Source organism: Choloepus didactylus, chromosome 13 (genome assembly GCF_015220235.1).
Source record: "Choloepus didactylus isolate mChoDid1 chromosome 13, mChoDid1.pri, whole genome shotgun sequence".
In the NCBI taxonomy this organism is placed as follows: domain Eukaryota; kingdom Metazoa; phylum Chordata; class Mammalia; order Pilosa; family Megalonychidae; genus Choloepus; species Choloepus didactylus.
This window is the reverse complement of record NC_051319.1, coordinates 72,731,690-72,757,763: the sequence shown is the minus strand read 5'-3', so window position 1 is coordinate 72,757,763 and position 26,074 is coordinate 72,731,690. Positions and strand designations below refer to the sequence as shown.

The following is a 26,074-nucleotide window of genomic DNA, read 5'->3' as shown; positions in this document are numbered from 1 at the left end:
AAAAAATCTTTATGTGTTATTCATTGTAGCAATGCCAGAAGTAGACTGCTTTATTTGCTTATAAGGAATTATTTTTTTTCCTCCTCCTTTCTTGTCAACATACTTTATTTGCTTTTTAATACTGTATTATTTTTCTTTTGCATATTGAAGATAGTTAAGTGGTCTTTTTAGTTTCATATTATGAAACTGACATATACTTTTATTCTAAGTCAATGTAATGTTGGGGAATTGTTGAGGTGTTTTCAAAAATATCTTGTTTCTGTTACTGCATCACCTTCTCAGGAGACTGTTTTGGTAAGAAGAGACACTACTATTTGCAAATGGGCTTTATCAATTCAGCTTCCAAACAAGCATGGCTATTTTGCCAATTAAATACTATTTCATTCACTTCATAGCATGGGTTATTTCATAACATTAGTATAGTTTTCATTGGTATACACTCACTCCTTAATTTCCATTAATTTGTATCCAACATTACATTATTAGCTATATAGTGTCACATCTATTGATTATTAAAAAGCAGAAGTAATATTGAATAACATCAGTAAGAAACATAAAGACTTTTAGCATTTCATGTACTTCTTAGTTTCTATGTGAATTCCAACTTGCTTCAGCTGATGCAGCTAATTCCTTTAATAGAAAAATGTTAACTTGTTTAAGTTTTTGAAGCTGCATTTACATTGATTATTAGTAAATTCTCTGTAAGAGTTTGAGTCCTTGGATTGAGTTACCTGGCCCTCTGTGTCCAAAAATTGTCAGATTTGTCTTCAAAATCAATTAAAGACTGTTTAAAAACAAACTTTTATTTTCTACATAATTTAAATTGTTGTTGCCAGATTACTTACAAAATTGTGAATAAAATTTCTTTGAAAGCCCCTCTACCTCTTTTTCTCTTAACCTAACCTCAAAACATTTAGCTCTGATCTCTAGATCTATAAACCTTATAAGAAGAAGTCAGTTTAGCATAAGCAAAAATTATTTATCAAATAAGGTATTTTCTTTGCTTAATCTGTTAGATTAGACTGCCTTTTCTCCCTGAGAAAGCATTTCCTGTTTCTTTAATGCCTTTACCCGTTTTACTCACCCTGGCCCCTTTGTTTTTCAATATAAACTGCTTAAATAGTTCTTTTTTCCAAATTTGTACTGTTAGCATTTTATTTTTGGTAAAACTACTTCACTATCTTCTTAAAAAATAGCAGTCTTATTTTCCTTTGTTCTCAACTTGTATTTGTTCCTATTTGGAAGTCAGTGGAGAACCTACTTGTCAGTTAGTCATAGTGATAGCAGTAACTACCACTGTTTATAATATGCTACTCACTGTATCAAAATGTTTTCCTACATTATCTAATTTAGTCTTTAAGTAGTCCTGGGGGATAGATACTATTATTCACATTTTACAGATGAGGAAATTGAAGTCCATAGAGAGAAATAAATTTACCCAGGATCACATGGCTTACTATTGAGGTCTGTCTGACACCAAAGTTTGCTCTTGAACACTAATCTTGGCTCTCATCCACTTCATTCTCTTCCCTGGTTCCTTGGCTGGCTTTCTTGCCCTGGCCTTCCCTCCCTTGTCTCACTAGTAATGGTCTTTTAGCCATTCTACTCTCCATCTTGCATTTTTTCCTAATTTGCCTAAATCCTTTATTTTACTCCTAACATATTCTTAGTATATCACATATCACTCATTTTTAAGCCTGTACCCTAATCCTCTCCATGATAATAGGTAAGTATTTTGTGATATCTGTATATGTAGAGCAAGTACTAGGTACAAGGCTGCATTGTGTAAAATTTAAATGGGAATCAGTATTAACTAAATGCATTGGTTGTAATATAAGCATGACCCTTAGAGACAGCTAGTATTTTGGTTGTTGATGTTGATGGAAATAATTTTTTTGTTGCTATACTATGTTGTTGTAGGGCTGTTTTACTTTAAGCTAAAATTTTAGAATATTTAAAAGTTAGGTGACAGAGTTATGTTTCTTTGTTTTAATTTTTTTCTTAAAGATTTAGAGTTGCCTGTGTAATACTTCTAAAATATTCAAAGGAAGAGTAGTTTGTTTGCTTAAATATGGCCATTTACTTTGATACTTGTTTTTGAAACCTTTAAAGGGAATTAGCTCTAGTTTACTTGCTTTGTGTTTGGATTTTGGTAATGTCATCCAGGGAACAGCAAATAATAAGTCTTGAGAGAACACACAAGAAATAATATGCCCTTAGAGTAAAGTTTAGAGACCGTAGTGTTGTTTTTTGTTTTGTTTTGTTTTGTTTTGCATCTACTTTTGTTTCTGGTTCTTCTTTTCTTTCTCCTTTCTTTCTTTCTGTTTGTCACATATTCCCATTGTTGTTTGTTGCTATCCTCTGCTATCTTTCTGTTATCTTTTCCCAGTTCTTGCTGCTTTGGGCAGCTCTCAGATTGTTTGACTGTATGTTTAAAGACCCTCTCTTATTCTGTCACTTGAACTTGGCTCCATTGTTATCTGCAGCTTGCCATGTTTTTCATTTGGGTTTAGTCTTGTTCCATCTTTCGCCTAGAAAGTTGCCAATATTTTCTGTTGAGGAAGAGAGTGAGAGATTGCCTTGCTGTGATGCGGCTGTGCATTGTTGGATACATGTATTATATCCACCGAAGCTAGCAGAGCTCAAGGACTCCTTGAGTACTCAGGTTAAATTTCTCTACCACAACCAGTAGAAAGGAAATATGACTATTTCTGATTGATGTAGTAGAATTATTTAAATGTATAAGTTACATTTTATTTGAGCATAATTGTCAAAAACATCTTTGACTGCTATATTCGTCATTAGAGTTGTCCTGTTTTTTAAAAAATTGCTGCAGTATTTTAATATAATTGTAAAACCACCACTTTGAATTGGTTCTACTATACTTCAGTGCATGGAGAACAGAAATATTTATTAAATACCCTCATGTGCTGGGGGTGTTTCATAGTAGTGTACTGAAGAGTAATGTAATAGTAATATAATGTACGTAATACTAATGATGAATGAATATGTGACATTCTTTTGAAGTGACGGAGGACTCAGCCAATCACAAGACGACAGCATTGTGGGAACGAGGCACTGTAGGCACAGTCTGGCTATAATGCCTATTCCTGGAACACTCTCGTCCAGCAGCCCAGATCTCCTTCAGCCTACCACTAGCATGTTGGATTTTTCTAATCCTTCAGGTAATTTTTGCAAATGATTTTATATAGCCATATTCATCCCAAATAAACAAGTAGATGGTTGAGTCCCATGCAGCAAATACTAGACTGGCTTGTAGCCCTATTCTCTCTCTTCTGGTTTTATTTATCTAAGATGGAGTGGTGCTTCCTCTAAAATGAAATAAAAGTACGTGGAAGAGACTACTCTGACCACAGATTTAGGTACCTTTTGGTAACCCTAATCCAATCCATGGAATGGAAGCAGACACTTCTTCTCAGCCAAGGAACATATTCTCCAGGATGTGGAAGGTAATAAAGCAGATAATTTCAGTTTGTGTACAGAAAGGTGTTAGTAATTTCTAAAAGCACTGATTTACTCCCCAATACCCAAAGCTAAAGTTGTTCGTCTTGTCAAGTACTTTTTTCAAAGTACTATAGCATCTTTTTCATTTTGATCATACTTTTAGCATAGGATGTCGAGTTAATTTTTCTGCGACTATCCATACCAAGAGGCAGGACTGCTATTTAACTCTATATAATCTAAGATTTTGTTATATGGAAAAAAAACTTTGACTTTGAAGAATTAATTATATATCCATCACTTGCAAGGATTTGATAATGACTTTTAATTTTTTTAAAAAAGTGGCTTTTTAAATAAAAAGCTGAAACATATAATCAGGCCCAAGGAAAGGAGGAAAAAAAACTACTTCAACAAAGATCTGTGTAGTTGTGATCCTGTGTCAGTATTGACTCTAAAGTTCCTAGCAGCTAGTGTAAAAAGGAAGGAAACTTGATCAATTATATAAATCTCAGGATTAGAAAGGAGAAAGTATAAGTGAAGTGGTAAATTTCATGTTTCATTATAGCAACTTAAAAACCCCAGGACATAAATTAAAGCAGAGTTTGGTCATTCTGCATATGGTTTCTTTCATGGATTATTTCAGTTGCTTCCTAACGACTACAGCAATTACTAAATCTAGTAATCTGCCTTTGAAACGTCCTACTCTTTACCTGGCTGCCAGAGTTTTTTCTAGAACAAAGATTTTAATGAGTCATTACTTTACTTAGAAATTTCCACTGATTTCTGTATTAGTTAAGATTTAGTCATGAGACAGAAACTACTCTAATTATTTGATCGGAGAATTCAATATAAGGAATTGTTACTAAGCTACAAAGTTAACAACCTGAACTGGTTTTAAAAAAAAAAAAAAAAGGTAGGAAAACTGCAAACTAGAGTGGTCTTTTAGTACATGAAGGAAATGCCACTATCAGGGTGAATAATTGTTGTGGGGGTAACACAGTTAGCAAAAAGCTCACAGGGAAAAACAGAAAGGAAAAAGTCCTTCTTTCCTCCTCTAACCTTTCCGTCTACATATTGCAAGCCTTCAGCCAATGACACTTTCTATTCTCTGTAATCTATTTTTGTTCTAAATGCTGGGGCTGACTATAGTAAATAAAATTTGTTACATTAAAAAAAAAAAAAACTAAGAGGGAACCAGTCGACAAATAACAAGTGTGGTTTGCTGAACCTCAGCCCCAAAATCCCATGGCAGAGTATAGGTGGGATTGGAGCCAGAAGAAAATGACTTAACTGTCAGTGTCCAACTTTCGCAGCATGATTTTATCAGCTCCCTTTCTGGCGTCCTGTTCTGCTGTTCCCGCCTCTCTTACTTCATCCATCTTTTCTGAGTATGGCTTATTCCCTCAGAACTCTGTCTTTGTCCATGCTGTTAGCTTGTGGTGTTCTCTCCCTGCATAACTGATGAACTTTCTCATTCCTCAAATCTAGGAAGCCCTGCCCCCTCTGGTGCAAAGTCATTCTCTCCTGTTTCAGAAATCTCCAGCACACTTCCATTGTTTCTTCTACATTGCTTATCATATGGTAGCCTAGGAATTTATTTCCATGTCTCTGTGTTTTACAGCAGAACTTATCAAACTACACAGAAAGCCCACAAATAAAATATTTCACGCTTAACTAAGGCACATCCTGAATATGCATACTTTTATGTGACAGGTATTTAGGGACATGTGATTTATGGATTTAATGACTTTTTTACTGTTGTGTTTTTGCCATAGTTATATGTAGAAGTGGGGATGGAGATGAGATTGAGGAGGAGGGAGGGAGATAGGTTGAAAATTTAGCTGGAGAAAAGGAAGAGGCTGGAATTTTTAAAATTTAGCAACTATAAGTCCCATGGAGCCAAAAGCTCCACACTTGGCTCTCTGAAGAGGAGGTGCTGCTCAACTTGATTTCAGATTGATTACACCATTCTCTCCTTGAAAACGTGTGAAAAGAACTGTAGTTACTCTTTAAAATCTATTCCGAGCCCTCTGATATGGTCCAGTCTGCAACATGGGCCCATACCAATAATATAAACAAACCATATTGATGATATCAATTTAACATTAATTATACTTTAAAACTTTATGTGCAACTTTATGAAAGGCCTTTTATCTACTGATGGTGCTATTTAGATGTATTCTTGAATAAAATATTCATTACCAATTATTATTCCAAATTCAGCTTCTTAAGTTGTATATGACAGCACAGATTTTAAATTAGTTATTAGTTATCACTTACGTATGTTGCAGTACGTATGAGACATCAGCCAGTTTTGATTGTTAATTAGTCTTGAGCTCAGGTGTGTTTATGCTGCATGTTTAAAGTTATTTTTAGATCAAAAAGAAAATGAGGGCAGAGCACCAGAACTGTTTAATGGTTTGCTTTTGATTACTGACTTTTTATATGGTTTTGCTTTATTTTTGCTGCCCTACAGCTGTTGGTTTTTACTGTAAGTATTTTGAAGTCTATGTGGTATTCTGTTACTCATGTTTCTATATAGTTTTTGTTATTTTTTAAAAATCTAGTGGTACACAATTGAATGAAGTAAGAAGCAAAAATTTTCTATCCACTTACAAGGGAGCCAGTGTTAACTGTTGTGCTTCCTTTTAGGCATTTTCTTCACATTTTTACATTTTTCTATACATATAGAATCAGAATATATATACTGTTCTCCAACTTGTGAAAAGTTTTTTGGAATTTTTGACCTAACAAAAGATGAGTCTAAAAGAATTCAGAGTGTAGATGAAAGGAATTTGAAATTGAGTGGTTTTTTTTTTGTTTTTTTTTTTTTCTCCCTGAGTATACTTACAGATGGTTTTGCTTACTCGTTTTCATTAACTAGCATCAGGCTTTTACAATTCTTTCCTCTTTTTTTTATTTTGTTTTATTCATTATAGGTAGCTCTCTAGAAATTTTGTTTTTGGGTTGAAAGTCCAGATAGCTGAGGATACTAGTTTTGTATTGATTTATATATATAAGAATTATTTTAATGAAATTTGACTCATAAGACTAATAAATTCTTTTTATTAGATTATTCTTAAATGTTTGTTTTACCCTTATTGGATTATATACTTATGTGCATTTTAGCTTAATCCCTAAAATTTGAAGTGATTTTTCCTTCTTCACTGAATTTGATTCTAACCTCATATTTACCATGCGTCTAATCAATTAAAATTGAGTGACTGCTGTGCACCAAGTATAATGCTTGATATGTATGTTGTTTCCTACTAACAACAAACATGTTTGTAAAGAATATATATGTAGAGGATTATAAGAATTTGGAGAAGGAAGCTCTAGGAATCAGGCCCTCCACCAGAACAGCTATTAAGCAGGCAGGAACTATATGAATCAACTATTTCACAAATCCAGAATGTAGAAGAACACTGTACAGCATATAGGGAAGAACAGGAGGAAGAGGCTGGTAAATTACAATAAATTCTTGTCTCTGCACAGCAGTTACTATTGCCCAGCACCCATTCTTGCAGCAGGCAGCAGTGATATCTGGCCCCTGCCATAGCTTTTTGTTGCCAGAAAGGGACATTAAAAATCCACTTCCTCAGGATCTGGGGTGGGCACAGGTTGATCATTGATCACAGCCTTTGATTGGCTACTTCGGATTTCTGGGGGCCCAGTTCTGAGGGCAGCCATTGTTCCAATCCACTCCAGACAAAGGTAACAGAGGAGACTTAACAACAGTATGCTTCCTCAGAGCAGCAGAGGACACTTGAAGGACTGCATTTGCCGAACAGGTCAAGAAAATTCAACACTGAGGAGCTGTGGAAGAAGCTCCTGGAGCCCTTCCTGTCCCTTCCTCATCCCCTTTTCAGAGCAGTTTGGAGCTGGTCAGTGCTCCCTTTGTGGGACCCTAGCTTTGTTACAGCTGGGAGAGACTGACTTTGGGATACTTATCTCCACTGGTCCCTCTCAGAATTTGCCCTCTAAGCAAAAGCAGCTTGAGACCAGGAAAGCAGTGTAAAAAAAAAATTCAGGAGGACTGCCTGGGGCAAAGACTTACCTGCTTTCTTCTGTAGTGGAACACCCCAGAGAAAGAAAAGGTTTCTCTCCTAGGAAGTTGAAGGGCATTCAGACTCCTGTAAACAAGGGAACTCCTAATGCCACTAGCAGGCACAAGTCCAGGACAAGATACAAGCCTAGAAAAAAATCGGGAGGGCCATGCACTTTGCATTCACCTTAGGCAGACCTTCCTGACACTCAAGAGAATCTGTCATATCAGCTGGTTGCAAACTCAAGAACAGAAATCACAGGGAATAAATTCCAGAGTTAACATTTTAGAATATTAAAATGTACAGTGTACAACAAGAGTACAAGACAAACAGGAAATGATGGCACACCCAAAAGGCAGAGGATAAAAATTCAGAAACATCAACGGAGAAGTCTTTAAAAAGACAAAGACTTTTTAAAAAAATGATCTTCACTGTACTCAGGGACATGAAGAATTACACAGAAAGAACAAAATATATTAATAAAACAAAAAATGAATAAAAAGATAAAAATTTTAAAAAGTAAACAAACAGAATTGCTGGAGTTGAAGACCACAATAACTGAAGTGAAAAATTCCCAGGAAGGTTTTGGCATCATTGGAGCTAGCAGAAGAAAGGGTCAGCAAATTCAAAGAAAAGACAAATTATATAACTCAGGCTGAGGAGCAGAAAGAGGAAGGAACTACAGAAGGGGAAAGAGCCTAGGAGACCCCTGGGACATCATCAGGTGTACCAATATATGCATTATGGGGGTCACAGAAGGAGAAGAAAAGAAAGGGGCAGAAGGAGTATTCAAAGAAATAATAACAGAAAACTTCCCAAACTTAGCAAAAAAAATGTGAATGGATACATTCAAGAAGCCCAGAAAACACCAAACAGGAAAAACTGAACCAAAATACACCCTGTCACATACTGATAAGACTTTCAAATACAAAGGAGAAGGTGAGAGTTCTGAGAAAAGACAAAAGCTGTAAAAGAGAAGCAACATTTTATATACAAGGGAATCTCAATTAGATTAGTTCCAGCTTCTCATCAGAAACGTTTCTGGAGGTAAGGAGGCAGTCAGTTGAAATATTTAAAGTGCTGAAAACAAACAGTTACCAACCAAGAATTTTATATCTGGCAGGCCTTTCTTTAATAAATGAGAGAGAGATTGAAACATTCTCAGATAAACAAAAGATGATGGAATTGGCCACAACTAGACCTGCCCTACAAGCATTGCTAAAGGGAATTCTTTAGATTGAAAGGAAAGGACACGAGACAGTGCTTCAAAGTAGCGTAAAGACCTCCAATAAAGATATCCATTTGGTAATTATAAATACCATGTACCTACCAGTGCTATTGTATTTTTGATATGTAATTCCATTCATTACTTCTTCCTTCAGGTACTAAAATGGAAAAGCATAAAAAGCAATAATAAACTGGTTTTGGACATAAAATGTACAAAGATATATTTGTAACAACTGAAAAAAAGGTGGGGGGGAAAGGGGTATAGAAACAGTGTATATATATGCTCTTGAAGTCACGTTGATAGCATGTCACATGTGATTGTTATATATTTAGGATGTTACATTTTAACCCCGTGGTAACCACAAGAAAATACATGAAAAATATATCCAGATAGAAATGAGAAAGCACTCAGAATGGTACAACAAATAAATATCAATTAAATATGAAAGTAGGCATTAATAGAAGAATTAAGTTACAAAAAAGGTATAATACTTACAAAGATGAAATACCAAAGTGGCAGAAGAGAGTCGTGCATTATCAGTAGTAACTTTAAATGTAAATGGATTAAACTCTCCAGTCAAAAGGCAGAGATTGGCAAAATGGATTAAAAAAACATGACCACTATATGCTGTCTGCAAGAGACTCACCTTAAATTCAGTGACAAGTAGGTTGAAGGTGAAAGGATGGAAAAAATATACCATGTAAGTAGTAACCAAAAGAGAGCTGCGTAGCTACAGTAATACCAGATAAAGTAGACTTTAAATGGAAAACAGTTACAAGGGACAAAGATGGTCATTATATACTGATAAAGAAGTCAATTCAACACAAAGATGTAACAATTATAAACATATATGCGCATAACAACAGAGCACCAAAATATATGAAGCAAATACTAACAGATTTGAAGTGAGAAATTGACTGTTGTGTATTAATAGGAGAATTTAATACATCACTTTCAGTAATACATCAGACATCTAGACAGAAGATCAATAAAAAAAGAGAAGACTTGGATGACATTATAGTACAACTAGACCTAACAGACATATATATAATACTTGAACCAACAGCAACAGAATACAAAATCTTCTCCAGTGTACATGGCTCATTCTCAAGGATGGACCAGGTGTTAGGTCACAAAACAGCCACAATAAATTTTAAAATATTGAAATTATACAATTTATCTTCTCTCACTACAATGTAATGAAGCTAGAAATCAATAACAGGGAGAAATGGAAAATTCACAATATGTAGAAATTAAACAATAGACTCTTAATCATCTAATGGGTTGAAGAGGAAATCACAAGGAGAATCAGGAAATATCTTGAGGCAAATGAAAATACAACATATCAAAACTTACTGGATTCAGCAAATACAGCACTGAGGGGGAAATATATACGTCTAAATGCTAACATTAAAAAAAAAAGAAGGTATTTCAGATGAGAGACCTAACTTCAAACCTGGAAGAACTAGAAGAAGAAGAACAAACTGAACCCAAAGCAAGCAGAAGAAAGTAAATAACAGATATTTTTAGAGATTTGATAAAAAGAGAATTAGAAAAACATAGAATCAACAACAAAAAGTTGGTTCTTTGAAAAGATCAATAAAATTGACAAACTATTATCTAGACTGGTGAAAGAAAAAAGAGAAAGGACACAAATAACTAAAATCAGAAATGAAAAGAAGGCATTACTACTGACCCCATTGAAATAAAAAGGACTGTAAAAGGATACGATGAACAACTGTACACCAAAATGTTAGAAAACCTAGATGAAATGGGAATATTCCAAGAAATACACAAACTACCTATACTGATTCAAGAAGAAATAGATCTCAACAAATCAATAGCTAGTAAACAGATTAAATCCATAATCAAAAACTTCCCAAGAAAGAAAATCCCAGGATCAGATGGCTTCATAGAGGAATTTTACCAAACATTCCAAGGACAGTTAGCTCTAGTCTTGCTCTAACTATTCCAAAAAATTGAAGAGGAGGGAATACTCCCTAACTCATTTTATGAGTTCAGCATCACCTTCATACCAAAGCTAGATAAAGATACCAGAAGAAAAGAAAATTACAGAGTCTTAGGAATATAAATGCTAAAATCCTCAGCAAAATACTAGCAAACTGAATCCAACTTCAAAAAAATTGTACAAGTGGGATTTATACCAGGTATGCAAGGATGGCTCAATAAAAGAAATTCAATTAAAGTAATAGATAGCAATTGATACAGAAAAGGCATAAAAGCATTTGACAAAATCCAGCACTCCTTCTCTATAAAAACACTTAGAAAACTAGCAGTAGACACTAACTTCCTCAACATAATGAAGGGCATATATGAAAAACCCATAGCTAACATCGTCCTTAATGGTGAAAGGCTGACAGCTTTCCCTCTAAGATCAGGAATAAGGCAAGGATGCCTACTGTCACCACTGTTTTTCAACATTGTATTGGAAGTTTTAGTCAAGAGTCATTAGGCAAGGAAAAGAAAAGACATCCAAATTGGAAAGAAGTAAAACTTTCCCTTTTTTTCAGATGAGATAATCCTATATACTGAAAATTCTGAAAAATGCACAACAAAGCTCCTAGAGCTAATAAATGAATTCAGCAAAGTGGCGAGGTACCAAAGCAACATCCAAAAATCAGTAATATTTCTATACACTAGTAATGAATAATTAGAAGAAGAAATTAAGACAAAATTTCTTTATAATAGTGGCTAAAAGAATCAAATATCTAGGGGTAAATCCAACCAAGTATGTAAAGGACTTGCATGCAGAAAACTACAAAACATTGCTAAAAGAACTCAAAGGTGATCTAAATAAATGGAAGGACATTCCATATTCATGGACTGGAAGACTAAATATTTTGAAGATATCAATTCTACTCAAAACAAATTACGGATTCAACGCAATCCTAGTCACCATTATAACAGTCTTCCTTGCAGAAATGGAAGAGACAGTTATCAAATTTATATGGAAGTAGAAGGGACACCAAATAGCCAAAGTTATCTTGGAAAAGAACAGAATTGGAAGACTCACACTTCCCAATCTTAAAGTTCATTACAAAGCCACAGTAGTCAACACAGCATGGTACTGGCACATGGACAGAAATATAGACCATTGGAATTGAAATCTCAGAAATCAACCCTCACATATATGACTAACTGATTTTTGAGAAGGGGGAAAGACCACTCAGATAGAGTAGTCTTTTCAACAAATGGTACAGGGAATACTGGATCTGCATTTGCAAAAGAATGAAGGTGGAACCCTACCTCACACCATATACAAAAATCAACTCAAAATGGATCAAAGACCTAAATATAAGAGCCAGAACTATAAAACTCCTAGAAGAAAAATTAGGGTAGTTCTTCAAGACCTTTGTTAGACAATAATTTCTCAGACTTTACACCCAACACACAAGCAACAAAAGAAAAAATAGGTAAATGAGACCTCATCAAAATTAAGAAAATAAATAAATAGGGCCTCATTGAAATTAAGAACCCACATCAAAGGGCTTTATCCTGAAAGTAAAACAACAGCCTACACAATGGGAGAATATATTTGGAAACTGCACGTCCAATAAGTGTTTAATGTCCAGAATTTATAAACAAATCCCTCAACTCTAGAAAAACAATCCAATTTTTGAGAATGGGCAAAAGACTTGAATACACTTTTCTCCAAAGAAGATATAAAAATGGCCGAAAAGCAAATGGAAACATGCTAAACATCATTAGCCATTAGGGAAATGCAAATCAAAGCCACAATGAGATACCTTTTCACACGCACTAGAATGGATACTATTTAAAAAGTCAGAAAAGTGCAAGTGGTAGAAAGAATGTGGAAAAATAGGAATACTCATTCATTGCTGGTAGGAATGTAAAATGGTTGAGCTGCTGTGGAAGACAGTTTGGCATTTCCTCAGAAGATTAAGTATAGAAGTACCATATGACTCAGCAATCCCACTTCTAGGTAAATAATCAAAAGAATTGAAAGAGGGACTGAAGTGGATATTTGCACACACCCATGTCATAATTCTATTATTCACAATTGCCAAAAGATGGAAGGAACCCAAGTGTCTATCTCTTATGAATGGATAAACAAAATGTGGTATATACATGCAATGGAATATTGTTCAGCCACAAAAAGGAATGAAGTTCTGATACATACAATAACATGGATGAACCTTGAGTACATCATGTTGAGTGAGTTAAGCCAGACACAAAAGGACAACTTTCCCTATGAATAAGAAAATTCATAGAGTCAGAAACTAGAAAGCAGGTTACCAGGAGTGGTGGATATAAAGAATGGGGTGTTCATGCTTAATTGGTACAGAACTTCTGTGTGGGACGATGGAAAAGTTTTGGTAATGGATGGCAATGATGGTAGCACAACATTGTGAACATATATATGTGAATTCTAAATTTGAGTTTGGTTAAAAGGGGAAATTTTAGGTTATATATGTTAGTAGAGTAGTTTTAAAAAAAAAAAAACAAAAAACAAGCAGATAAATGTTAAGACTATACAACACAGTGAACACTAAGTTAAACCATGGACTATAGTTAGTAGTACAGTTATTAAGATGTGCTCTCATCAGTTGTCACAAATGTACCATACCAATGCAAGGTGTAATAGAGTGGTATATGGGAATCCTGTACTTTAGGTATGATTGTTCTATAAATCCAAAGCCTCTCTAATAAAATACATACCTGTGTGTGCATATGTAATATATGTAACAATTCTAAAATGGAAAGAGACTTACACTGATAACTGGTGTCAATCCAGAGAAATGTTTTTTCCTCTAATGTCTCTCAAAAGGTTTTCCAAATTAGCATTCATTACCTTGGCAAATTAATCAGAATTTGTGTTATAGGGTACCCTTTGCATAATCTTGGTTGTAGGATCTGTTCTAGAAGCACCCATTTGTGATGCCTGAACCCCTTTTATGTGACTATGTAACAATTTGTCATCTTTGTGGGGAAAAGATGACTTTTACAGACTATAACTTTTTTTGTGCTATTTAGCAAGATATACAGCTAAATACAAAAGCTTCCCAGGATATGTTGCAGTATATCACCATGAAGGAAGAAAGCATGAAATGTGTGCAAATTCCCTACCCCTTTGTGAATAAGTTTCTGTAAGGAAAGTAATATAAGCATCCAAACATCCCAGTTCCCCAGGTTTTGCCCCCAAAACTCTTTTTAATTGATCTAATTCTGGAGCCCCAGACCACCTTGACCTATTTTTCATGAAAAGGTTAGAAACAGCACAGATAATTAACAGTATATTGTGACACTTTTTTATAGATTTAAGAGGGAATTTCCATCTGATTACAGTCATTTTCTAGCCCAGGCAGAGAAGTACCTCAATTTGGTATATCATGAAACATTGAAACCTGATTATGTCAGCAGCCAATCAAGGATCGACTCGTTGGAAAGAAACCTGAACTAGAGACATCTAAAGACTCAGTTGTTTGAATGTGTTAAGGAAAGGCAGTTTGGTGGATACCTCTTACAAAAATACCTGAATAGTTGAAGCATTCTGCTTCCAACTTGCTAGCAGAATCTGTTGATGAAGTCTCCTTCTCCCTGTAATTGTGTTCATGTATATTCAGTTGTATCTTCTAGTTCTGGGAGCCAGTCTATCTGTATGTTTCTGTGGCCTCAGAGGGCCAACTTATTCTGTGAAATTATTTCTTTCCACATCTTCCATTAGTTTTTTCTTAACCAGGACAAAACTATCAGTTAGTTTTGATAAAAAATTTTAATGTGTCTTTTTCTCAAAATGTTAAATGTATATAATGCTAAGAAGGTAATGCTGAATTAACTGTGTGCAATTACTTGTACCATCAAAATCTCCCCAACCCACCCTGCACTGCAGTCATCACAAAAAAAAAGGGACACAATAATAATTCCTCCTTATTAAAAAAAAAAAAAATTTTTTTCGTAACAGTTTATTAAAAGGAAAAATTTAGCATTTGTTCATGCTATCAGATAGCTTTTCTGTTACATTAAAAAAAGAACTATCATCACGTTGAATGTCATTCTGGAAGTTCTAGCTATAGGACAAGAAAAAGAAATAAGATAGAATAAGAGGGAAAAATTATTTACATATGCATATCATAGGAACCATTTATTTTAAATTAGGATTTGTGTGCCAATAGCAGAAATCCCAAAGGTGCAAGATTTAACCACAGAAATACTTAAAATATTCTTGTGTTAACAATACAATAAATTTAATAGAATATAAAAACTGGGAAAACATTTGCCACTTAATAGTAGGCTAAGTGTTGATATCTAGTATAATTCAGTAGGAAAAAGCATAATGGTACCAAAGGGAAGGGTATTTTAAAAAGAAGAAATACCAATGTTTCATTAAACCAGTACCTTGTACTGAATCTTGCTAGGAAGCAAAGCAATAAAATAGAAAACAATGACATGGGGAGGGGGGACACTTTCAAAATGAAGGGGGGGAAGCATTATATAATAAAAAGTTTTGCAAAGAGTGTGACCAAATTGGCCCTCTTATACTCTATGATTATATAATAATGTAACTTCTCTGGAGAAAAGTTGGGCAATATATTACAAAACCCTTTAAATTGTACATGACCTCTAATGCAGCAGTTCTCCTTTTATTGGATTTTCTTTGAGGAAATAATCAGATTGCCTGCAAAGGTTTATCTGCCTTATAGGAGTGTTTTTCATAATGTTATTTATAACAAAGAAAAATGTTAAGCAACCTAAATGTCTAGCATTAGGGGTTTGAATAAATATATGAAATACATATCATGGAGAACTATGCCTCCATTAAAACTTGTTTTGTAGAAGAATATTTAATGCCTTCAAAAATACTGATATATGAAACGAAAGAAAATGTGGCTTCCAAATTATATGTATAATATGGCCCCAATTTTTATCTTTTTCTTTGTGTTTTTCTGGAAGCATGTATTCATATTTTTTCATCTGAAAAAATAGATACCTTGTATTTATCAATAAATGCAGTACTGATTTATTTCTTTTTACCTCCTGAAGTAGAAATCCATATTTTATCATTTAGAGGAATTGTGTTTGAAATTGCTCTTTGAAGATTGAAAATAACAGGGACCGTCTTTCTGTTTATATAGATATTCCTGATCAAGTTATAAGAGTTTTCAAAGCAGATCAACAAAGTTGCTACATTATCATCAGTAAAGACACAACAGCTAAAGAAGTAGTTTGTCATGCTGTTCATGAATTTGGTTTGAGTGGTGCATCTGACACATATTCTCTCTGTGAAGTTTCTGTTACTCCTGAGGGTGTCATAAAACAGAGAAGACTTCCAGACCAGTTCTCCAAGTTAGCTGATAGAATTCAACTCAATGGAAGGTAAATGTACTTTTTTGTAGATATGCTTATTTGTAGATGTGTTTTTGAACATTCCCCCTTAAAAGGAATATTTTAGGTAGAAACATCATTATGTTTTAATGCCACTGAATTCCTTCTAAAATTAAAGTAAGTTCTTTCTTTTTCCCAGCTTTTCTTGTCTCCTTAAGTGTATAAATAGAATCTTAGGGTGTTGGGCCAATGAAAGGGAAGGCAATTTGCTAAAATATTTTAGTACTCCTGCTAAAATGAAGTATTAGAACCATTGATTTAGTCCAACCCCTGCCTCTTACAGATGAGGAAACTGAGTGATACATATAGTTATGTGTTTCTGAGTATATGTATATATTAATTTATAAATTTGTTTTTAATATGACCAGTATGTACTTTGGGCCAGAGAAGTCATAACTTTTCGCAGTCCTTTTCCTAAGTAGTTTTCCTTCTGTGAATGAGCAGGAAAAATTAATTTTTTAAAATGTACTCCAAAAATCATGTGATAAACTAGAAGATTCTTTTGATAGTATATTTGTTCTTTCTCTGCTGATTTTCTCTGAGGATAGTTTAATCTTTTTTAGTGAGCCCAATTTAATGTGTAGAAAGAAATCCTTGGGAACCTTAAAATACTGACCATTAAGGTTGCTATGAAGAAAGCAACCTCTCCTTTGCTGTGGAATATAGTGTTTAAGACCAGGGTCCCTGGAGGCAAACTGCTGGCATTTAAATCCCAATTCTGGCTGTGTGGTCTTGGTTTATCTGGTTTGTCTGCCTAAATGTCCTCTTCTGTAAAATGGGATGATGATATTAGAACCGACTTCATAGGGGTATAAAAAGGATTAAATGGGATAATAAACATAAGGCACTCTGTAAATGTTAAAAATAACTACTTTTAGTAACCGTAACATAGTGATTCTTAACACTGTTTGGCATGTCTTGGGCATGTAAAGACATTTATGGCATTTTACTTACAGTAAAAGGTAGGTAGATACTAACTTAGATACACTATAGGCCAAGTTGCATATCAGAAAGGACCATTTAATGAAGTAAAAGCTCCATGTGGTATACTTTGTTACCTCTTTTCCCTAGCAACAGCCCTATACAAGATGTTCCTACTGTAAATACTTATCTTTGATTTTAAGTACCATAAAATTGTTGATCTTGAAGAAAGGAAAATTCAGGTCTGTTGTGTGGTTGTTGCTCAGATGCCATTAGCTGGAATGAAGGCTTGTATTTAACAAGGGAGAAACCTTTAGTGGAAAAGTTTTCCTCCTTCACTGGTTTCTTCCTTTGCTTCTATTGGTACTTGACAGAAAAAGAAGGAAATGAGGGCAGCAATAGCTTCTGCATAGAGAAGTAAACACTCCTGATTGAGGGGTTTATTTTCCCTTACTCAGAATTCATTCCATCCATGAACAAATCTTTATCTAGTACTAACTGTGCATCAGATTCTATTCTGGATTCTAGCCTTGCCCTCATAGAAGTATTCTCAAGAATATACACACATGGTTGTTCACACATGGTGAATAGTTTCCTAAATGGTTAAGTTCATGGCATAATCAATATTATTTTTACTCTTTAAAATAATAGATGTCAAATAGCAGAAGAGAAAGGATCACTTCTTAAAACTTTTCATTTAAAATACTAATTCTCCATGATTTTGTAAATGAATATTCTAATATTTTTGGTACAAAGTTATTAACAGTAAACTGAAAATTGATATTTTGACAATATTACAGAGTGAAAGTACCTTATAAATGTGAAATTACTTACACAGTAATTTTTTGTTTTTAGGTACTACTTAAAAAATAACATGGAAACAGAAACCTTATGTTCAGATGAAGATGCTCAAGAGCTAGTTAAAGAAAGCCAGCTATCCATGCTGCAGCTCAGTACCATTGAGATTGCCACCCAGCTGTCAATGCGAGACTTTGATTTGTTTCGAAATATCGAACCTACTGAATATATTGATGACCTTTTTAAATTAGATTCTATAACAGGAAATACTCACCTGAAAGAGTTTGAGGACATTGTAAACCAAGAAACATTCTGGGTTGCCTCAGAGATTTTAACCGAATCAAATCAGCTCAAACGAATGAAGATTATTAAACATTTTATTAAAGTTGCACTTCACTGTCGCGAATGTAAGAACTTCAATTCCATGTTTGCAATAGTAAGGTAAGTAGTAGGTACAAATAGCTGTATGTGTTTGGGTCATGATTTTATACATGAAGCTGTTTTTTCCTTTGTTGCTCATGCTTTCGGTGTCGTTGCTAAGAATTTGTTACTAAACCCAAGGGCATGAAGGTATGCCTCTGCTTTCTTAAAGAGTTTTATCGTTCCAGCTCTTATATTTAGGTTATTGATCCATGTAGAGGCAATTTTTGTTTATGGTCTAAGATAGATATCCAACTTGCCTTTTTTGCATGTGTATACCCAGTTTTCCCAGCATTATTTGTTGAAGAGATTATTCTTTCCTCCTTGAATAAGGTCTTGGCACCCTTGTCTAATGTCACTTGACCACAGATGTATGGTTTTACTTCTGGGCTCTCGATTATATTCCATTGTTTGTATGTCTATTCTTATGCCAGTACCACAAGTTTTGATTACTATGACTTTGTAGTAAGTTTTGAAATTGGGAAGTGTGAGTCCTCCAACTGTGTTCTTTTTCAATATTGTTTTGGCTATTCAGGGCCCCTTGCAATTCCATATGAATTTAAGGATTGCCTTTTCCATTTCTGAAAAGAAGGCCATTGAAATTTTGATAGGGATTGCATTGAATCTGCAGATTGCTTTGGATAGTATTGCTCTCAACAGTGTTAAGTCTTCTAATTTATGAACACAGGATGTCTTTCCAGTTGTTCTCTTCCAGGAAGATCTTTAATTTCTTTGAGCATTGTTTTATAGTTTTCAGTGTACAAGTATTTCACCTACTTGGATAAATTAATTTCTGGGTATTTTTGGTTTTTTTGAGTGATATTGTAAATTCAGTGGTTTTGTTAATTTCCTCTTTGGATCGTTCATTGTAAATATATACAAATTAAATTGAATTGGATTTTGTATATTGATTTTGTATCGTACAACATTGCTGAACTGATTTATTAGTTCTAGTTTGTTAATGAGTTCCTTAGGATTTCTGTATAGAATATACATCATCTGCAAATAGAGATAATAGCTATTCTAGTGGATATGAAATAGTATCTCTTTGTGGTTATGATTTACATTTCCCTAATGGCTAATGGTTTTGAGAATCTTTTTCTTGTTCTTTTAGCTATTTGTATATCTTCTTTGAAGAAAAGTCAGCTCAAGTCTTTTGCCCATTTTTTATTTGGGTAGTTTGTCTTTTTGTTGTTGAATTGTGGAATTTCTTAATAGGGGTATTAAAACTTTATCAGATATATGTGTTCTCCCATTCTGTAGGGTGTCTCTTTACTTTCAAGATGAAGTTCTTCAATGCACAAAAGTTTTTAATTTTGATGAAAGACCATTTGTGTATTTTTTTTTCCTTTTTTGCTCATGCTTTTGGTATAAACCTTAGAAACCATGGCTTAACACAAATTCCTGAAGATGCTTCCCTACATTTTCTTCTATGAGTTTTATAGTTCTGGCTCTTATATTTAGGTCTTTGATCCATTTTTTATTGAGGTTTTTTTTGTGTTTTTTTTTTTTTTTTTTTTATTTTGAAATAAATTCAAACTTACAGGAACAGTTGGAAAAACAATACAAACCCCATAAACAGAATTCCAGCATACCCCAACCCCCCTCCCCCGATACCCTGATCCACCAACTTTAACATCCTGTCACACCGTTTCTTTCTTTCCCTCCCTCCCTCCCTATCATCCTTCATCTGTTACTCTGTCTTCTGAACATATGAGAGCAAGCTGCACACATCCTTGAACAAACAATATAATTCACATATACGTTTCCCATGAACATGAACATTCTCTTCTGCAATCCCTTTAAACGCAGCTAAGAAGTTTAAGAAATTCAACATTGATACAAAGCTTACATTCTATATTTCCTTTTTTTCCTTTCTTATGTCCCAACTGTGTCCCTTTGAGCCTCCTCTCCTCCATCCTAAGATCCCATCCAGGATCATCCTTGGCATTTAATTGTCATTATCTATTTAGACTTTCTTTTTTTTCAAATGTGGAAACATATATACAGCCTAAATCTTCCCATTCCATCCCCTCCGTAGCATTCCAGTAGTGGGATTAATCACATTTAGAATGTTGCAATGCTATCACCTTCCCACCTTCCATTACTAGAAATTTCCCTTCACCCCGAACAGAAACCCTACACTCATTTCTTAACTCCCCATTGCCCCTTACCCCATTCTCGAAACCCATACTCTGCTTTTCATCTCTATGGTCATATTCTCTGATACTTTCTTTGTGTTTACCATGGGGCTTAAATTTAACCTCTTAAATCCATAACAATCTTGTTTTTCTTTGATGCCAACTTAACTTCAATAGGACACGTAAACTATGTTGCTATACTCCTCCATTCCCCCACCTTTATATAGTTCTTGTCAAAACTTACCTATTTTACATTGAGTCCAAAACCACTGATTTATCATTACCGTTTATGTATTTTAGATCCTGTAGGAAGTAAATAGTGGAATTACAAATCAAAAATATGATAGTATTGGTATTTATATTTACCATGTGATCTTTACTGGAAATCTTTGTTTCTTCATGTGGTTTCAGTCAATTGTTTAGTGTCCCTTCCTTTCACCTGCTCAGTTCCCTTTAGCATTTCTTATAGGACTGATCTGATGATGAAGTCCCTCAGCTTTTGATTATCCAAGAATGTTTTCATCTCCCCCTTATTTTTACCCTCCAGGTGTTTGTGAATTTTCTAAGTCTCTGATGGTTATTGACTTCTATTTGTATTCCATTGTGGTCAGAGAATGTGCTTTGATAAATTCAGTTTTTTTTTTAATTTATTGAGGCTTGATTTATGTGCCAGCATATGGTCTATTCTGGAGAAAGATCTGTGATCACTAGAGAAGAATATGTGTCCTGGTGATTTGGGATGTAATGTTCTATATATGTCTGTTAAATTTCTCTATATCTCTCTCTCCTTTCTTGTTTCTCTGTCGGTAGGGCTCCCTGTAGTATCTGAAGTAGGGCAGGTCTTTTATTAGCAAAATCTCTCAGCAATTGTTTGTTTGTGAAAAATTTAAGCTCTCCCTCAAATTTGAAAGAGAGTTATGCTGGATAAAGTATTCTTGGTTGGAAATTTCTCTCTCAGAATTTTAAATATGTCATGCCATTGCCTTCTCGCCCCATGGTGGCCACTGAGTAGTCACAATTTAGTCTTATGTTGTTTCTTTTGTATGTGGTGAATTGCTTTTCTCTTGCTGCTTTCAGAACTTGCTCCTTCTCTTCAGTATTTGAGAGTCTGATCAGAATATGTCTTGGAGTGGGTTTATTTGGATTTATTCTATTTGGAGTTCCCTGGGCATTTATGCTTTGTGTATTTATATTGTGTAGAAGATTTGGGATGTTTTCCCCAACAATTTCTTTGAATATTCTTTCTAGACCTTTACCGTTCTCTTCCCCTTCTGGGACACCAATGATTCTTAAATTTGGACGTTTTATTTTACCTATCATATCCCTGAGATCCATTTTGATTTTTTCGATTTTTTTCCCTATTCTTTCTTTTGTTCTTTCATTTTCCATTCTGTAGTCCTTGAGGAGGCTGAGTTGTTGTTCAACTTCCTCTAATCTTGTATTATGAGTATCCAGAATCTTTTTAATTTGGCCAACAGTTTCTTTTATTTCCATAAGATCTTCTGTTTTTTTTATTTACTCTTGCAATTTCTTCTTTATGCTCTTCTAGGGTCTTCTTTATGTCCTTTATATCCTGTGCCATGCTCTCATTGTTTGTCCTTAATTCTTTGATTAATTGCTCCAAGTACTGTGTCTCCTCTGATCTTTTGATTTGGGTGTTTGGGTTTGGGTTCTCCATATCGTCTGGTTTTATCATATGCTTTAAGATTTTCTGTTTTTTTTTTTTTTTTTTTTTTTTTTTTTGGCCTCTTGGCATTTGCTTTACTTGATATAAAAAATACCGATCTCTAATTTTTCAGGTCTACAGCTTGGTGGTGTACACTTTCTCTAACCAGCAGATGGCATCCACGAGTCTCCTATTCCCCTCAAGTCAGTTCTCCCCAACTTTGTCTTTGTGGTGTGTGGGGATCTGATTCTTGTGGGTTTCAATTGGTGCACTAAGTTTGGGTGTGTTGTTGGTGCTGTCCGCCCTGAATGTGGGGCATGTGTCTGGGTGGTTAGGGAGGCAGGGCAGCTTTAATAATCAGACCTCCCGGGTGTTCTCAGAGGTTTAAGGCTGTTGCAAGAGTCTAAGCCTTCATTTCAGTCTTGCCACAGATTGTCTCTGCCACTGACCCACAAGTCCCCAACATTTGCATAGGGTCCCTGGGATTTCCGAGCGGGTCCCTCCTCAGCTGTGCTCTTCCGGGACCTCTGCCAAGGGAAGGCCATGCCACATTACAAGTGCACACCAGCCCATCAGGGAAGCCCTGGGCCGCTGGGCCATGCAGGGGCTCTCCCAGCCTGCTGCAAAGATGGCTGAATGGGGCATGTTAATCTCCCTTTCCTCACACAGCTCTGCCTTCCCAGCTCCGGGACAACCAGCTGCAGGTGCCCCAAAGGCCACTGTCCACGACCGATATTGTGGCATGTGCATGGTGCTGTGGGAAAAACTCCCCGTCACACTGGGTTTCTTGGCATGGCTCTGGACTGTGGGTCAGGCCCGGGCAGGAGCATTCCCCACCTGCCAGGGAGATGGCTGCAAGGGGCGCGGTTTCTTTCTCCTTTTGGCTCTGTTCTGTCCCCCTGGCTCTGAGACAATCTGCAGCAGGGTATCCTCCACACCAGACACCAAGATGTTGGCACAGTCCACTCCTGCGTGCTTCACTGCATGGTTCTCACTGTTGTAACCGCAGCCACTCCCGGGTTTCTTTTCTTAAGGAACTAGTCCGTCTCCAAATGCCACGGTTTCCCCACACCACAGCATGGCCGCCAGACTTTCGGCCAGCTCACTCACTTGTTTCAGAATGCAGACTCCCGGTTTCAGCAAGTTCACGGTCCCTGTGGATTTAGCAGACCTTGTCCGGCTGGTGCGTCGCTGGAACTGGTGTTCTGGGTCACTTTCTGGCTTTTATCTAGTATTTTTCACGGAGGAGTTTTTTTGCCCTGTCTCACCTAGCTGCCATCTTAGGTTCTCTCCTGTATTGGTTTTTGTATGTGGTGTGAGGTAATGTTCCACCTTCATTCTTTTGCAGATGGAGATCCAGTATTCCCTGCACCATTTATGGAAGAGACTGTTCTTTCCCAATGGAATGGACCTGACACCTTTGTCACAAATCAATTCCCATATATGAGGAATAATTTCCAAACTTTCAGTTACATTCCATTGGTCTATCTGTCTGTCTGTGTGCCAGTACCATGCTGTTTTAATTACTGTAGCTTTATAATAAGTTTTAAAATCGGGAAGTGTGAATACTCCAACTTTGTTCTTCTTTTTCAAGATGGCTTTGGCTATTCAGTACCCCTTACACTACCATATAAATTTGCTGATTCTCTTTTTTAGTTTCTGTTACAATGCTGATTGGGATTTGCATTGACTGTAAATCACTTAGGGTAGAATTGATATCTTAGCAATGTTTAGTTTTCCAGTCCATGAACACGGAATATTCTTCCATTTATTTAGGTCTTCACTGATTTCTTTTAGCAATGTTTTGTAATTTTCCATATGTAAGTCCTTTACATCCTTGATAAATTTATTCCTACATATTTGCTTCTTTTAATTGCTATGGTAACTGGAATTTTTTTTCTATCTCTTCTTCAGATTGTTCATTACTAGTGTATAGAAACACTACTGGTTTTGTGGTATTGATCTTGTACCCCGCCACTTTGCTGAATTCATTCATTAGCTCTAGTAGCTTTGTTGTGGATTTTTTAGTTTATATATATATATATATATCTGTATGTGTGTATATATGTATGTATATGTGTATATATATATATGTATGTATATGTGTATATGGTCATGTCATCTGCAAATAGGGAAAGTTTTACTTCTTTCCAAATTGGGGGACTTATTTCCTTTTGTTGTTGTTGTTTGTGTGTGTATATGTCTCCTAATTGCTCTGGCTAGAACTTCCAGTACAATGTTGTTGAGTAACAGTGGCAACAGTGGGCATCCTCCTCTTATTCCTGATCTTGGTGGGGGGAGGGGACAGGGTGTTTTCATTCTTTCACCACTGAGTGTGATACTGATGGTGAGTTTTTTCATATATGCGTTTAATCATGTTAAGGAACTTCCCTTCTGTTCCTAGTTTTCTACGTTTTATGAAAAAGGGGAGCTGAATTTTGTCAGATGCACTTTCTGGGTCAATTGAGATGATCATGCGATTTTTCTCCCCTTCTTTCTATTAATATAGTGTGTTACATTAGTTGATTTTCTTATGTTGAACCACCTTTGCATACCTGGGTTAAATCCCACTTGATCGTGGTGTATAATTCTTTTAACGTGCTGCTGGATTTGGTTTGCAAGTATTTTGTTAAGGATTTTTACCTGTATATTCATAAGGGATATTGATCTGTAGTTTTCTTTTTTTAGTGATATCTTTATCTGGCTTTGTATGAGGATAGTGTTGGCCTCAAAGAATGAGTTAGAAAGTGTTCCTCTTCAGTTTTTTTGGAAGAGTTTGAGCAGGATTGGTGTTCTTGGGTGTTTGATAAAATTCACCAGTGAAGCCTTCTGGTCCTGGGCTTTCTTTTTTGGGAGGTTTTTAATGACTGGTTCAGTCTCTTTACTTCTTATTTGTCTTTTGAGATCTTCTATGTCTTTTTGAGTCAGGGTAGGTAATTTTTTCGTTTCTAGGAATTTTTTTGTTTTAACTGTGTTATTTCAGATTGTTGGCATACAGTTGTTCATAGTATGCTAGTTAGTTTTTTCAACTTCTCTTGTTTACCATATTGCAATGCTGCACCAAGCTTTTTATTTTATTAATTTATTTTAAACCATAGCTAAGTCATTGGTTAGTCACATTTTTTTATCCAGCAAAGCAACCTTTTTCTGCTTTGTGCTCTTTATCTTTTGTTTTCCCTTGTAATACCTCAGTATAAATCCCGTGTTCATACCTTCTTTTTGAATGACATGAGTGAGTTTTCCTGTACCGGGTATTTGCAGGAGCTTCATATTCAAGAGGAGCTAAAGCAGTATTCCAGGTTAGCAGGAGTTGGCACTATATGAATATGTGATTTTTTTTTTTTTTTGCTTCTCCCTGGCAAAAGGAGATTGGCAGCTTTTGGACTGTTTACCACACAGAATTTCTCTATTTTACCCTATCTCATTAGCAAATTGCTTCATACCAAAATAATGTGTCAGTGTGTATGTGTACTGGTTTAATCTTACCCATCCTGACATTCCATGGTTAAGAAGAGCGTCCAGCTCCTACTTAACCCCATAAGCCTATGGACCCTGTTGTATTGTTCCAAATAAGGGATTGTTGTTTTTGCCATCAGGTTGAGTTACCTGGTTTGGAGAACTGTGCTTTGACAGCTTTCATTGATATCTTCAGCTGTAAACATTCTTTTTCATCATTTTTGCAATCTCCTGTTTGATTTTTTTTTTTCCAGCCCTTCCTGTGTGTTTAGGGGTTTAGAGCTATCTCTTAGTTTTAGTGGAGATGAAATTTGCATTTCTGTTATTCATTCTTCTTATAGATATTGGGGTAATTTCTGAAGACACAAAGGGGGAATTAAGATACCTTTACTCATACCTTAAAATCTGAAGTTAAGAGAATATTTTAAGTACAGTGGTGGGGGTAAAAGTCACATGGCTCAGAATCAAAGAGGGATTAACTGGTAAGAAAAATGGTACGGTAAATATGCATTATTCATTTGGTAACCTCGCCCTGGGAGAGCACTGTGGAGGTAAAGCGATAGTGAAGTTA

At 35.4% G+C, this 26,074-nt stretch overlaps 1 protein-coding gene across 4 annotated transcripts in view; it reads left to right on the top strand.

The window, feature by feature from the left end:
* Window positions 1-26,074, top strand: part of RAPGEF6 (Rap guanine nucleotide exchange factor 6) — a 279,739-nt gene that overhangs the window by 219,905 nt on the left and 33,760 nt on the right. For all 4 annotated transcript variants that reach the window (XM_037802240.1, XM_037802242.1, XM_037802243.1 and 1 more), the window contains 3 exons: window positions 3,028-3,185; window positions 15,852-16,092; window positions 17,878-18,261. In XM_037802240.1, coding sequence (XP_037658168.1) covers window positions 3,028-3,185; window positions 15,852-16,092; window positions 17,878-18,261 — 783 coding nt within the window. The remainder of the gene's footprint in view (window positions 1-3,027; window positions 3,186-15,851; window positions 16,093-17,877; window positions 18,262-26,074) is intronic.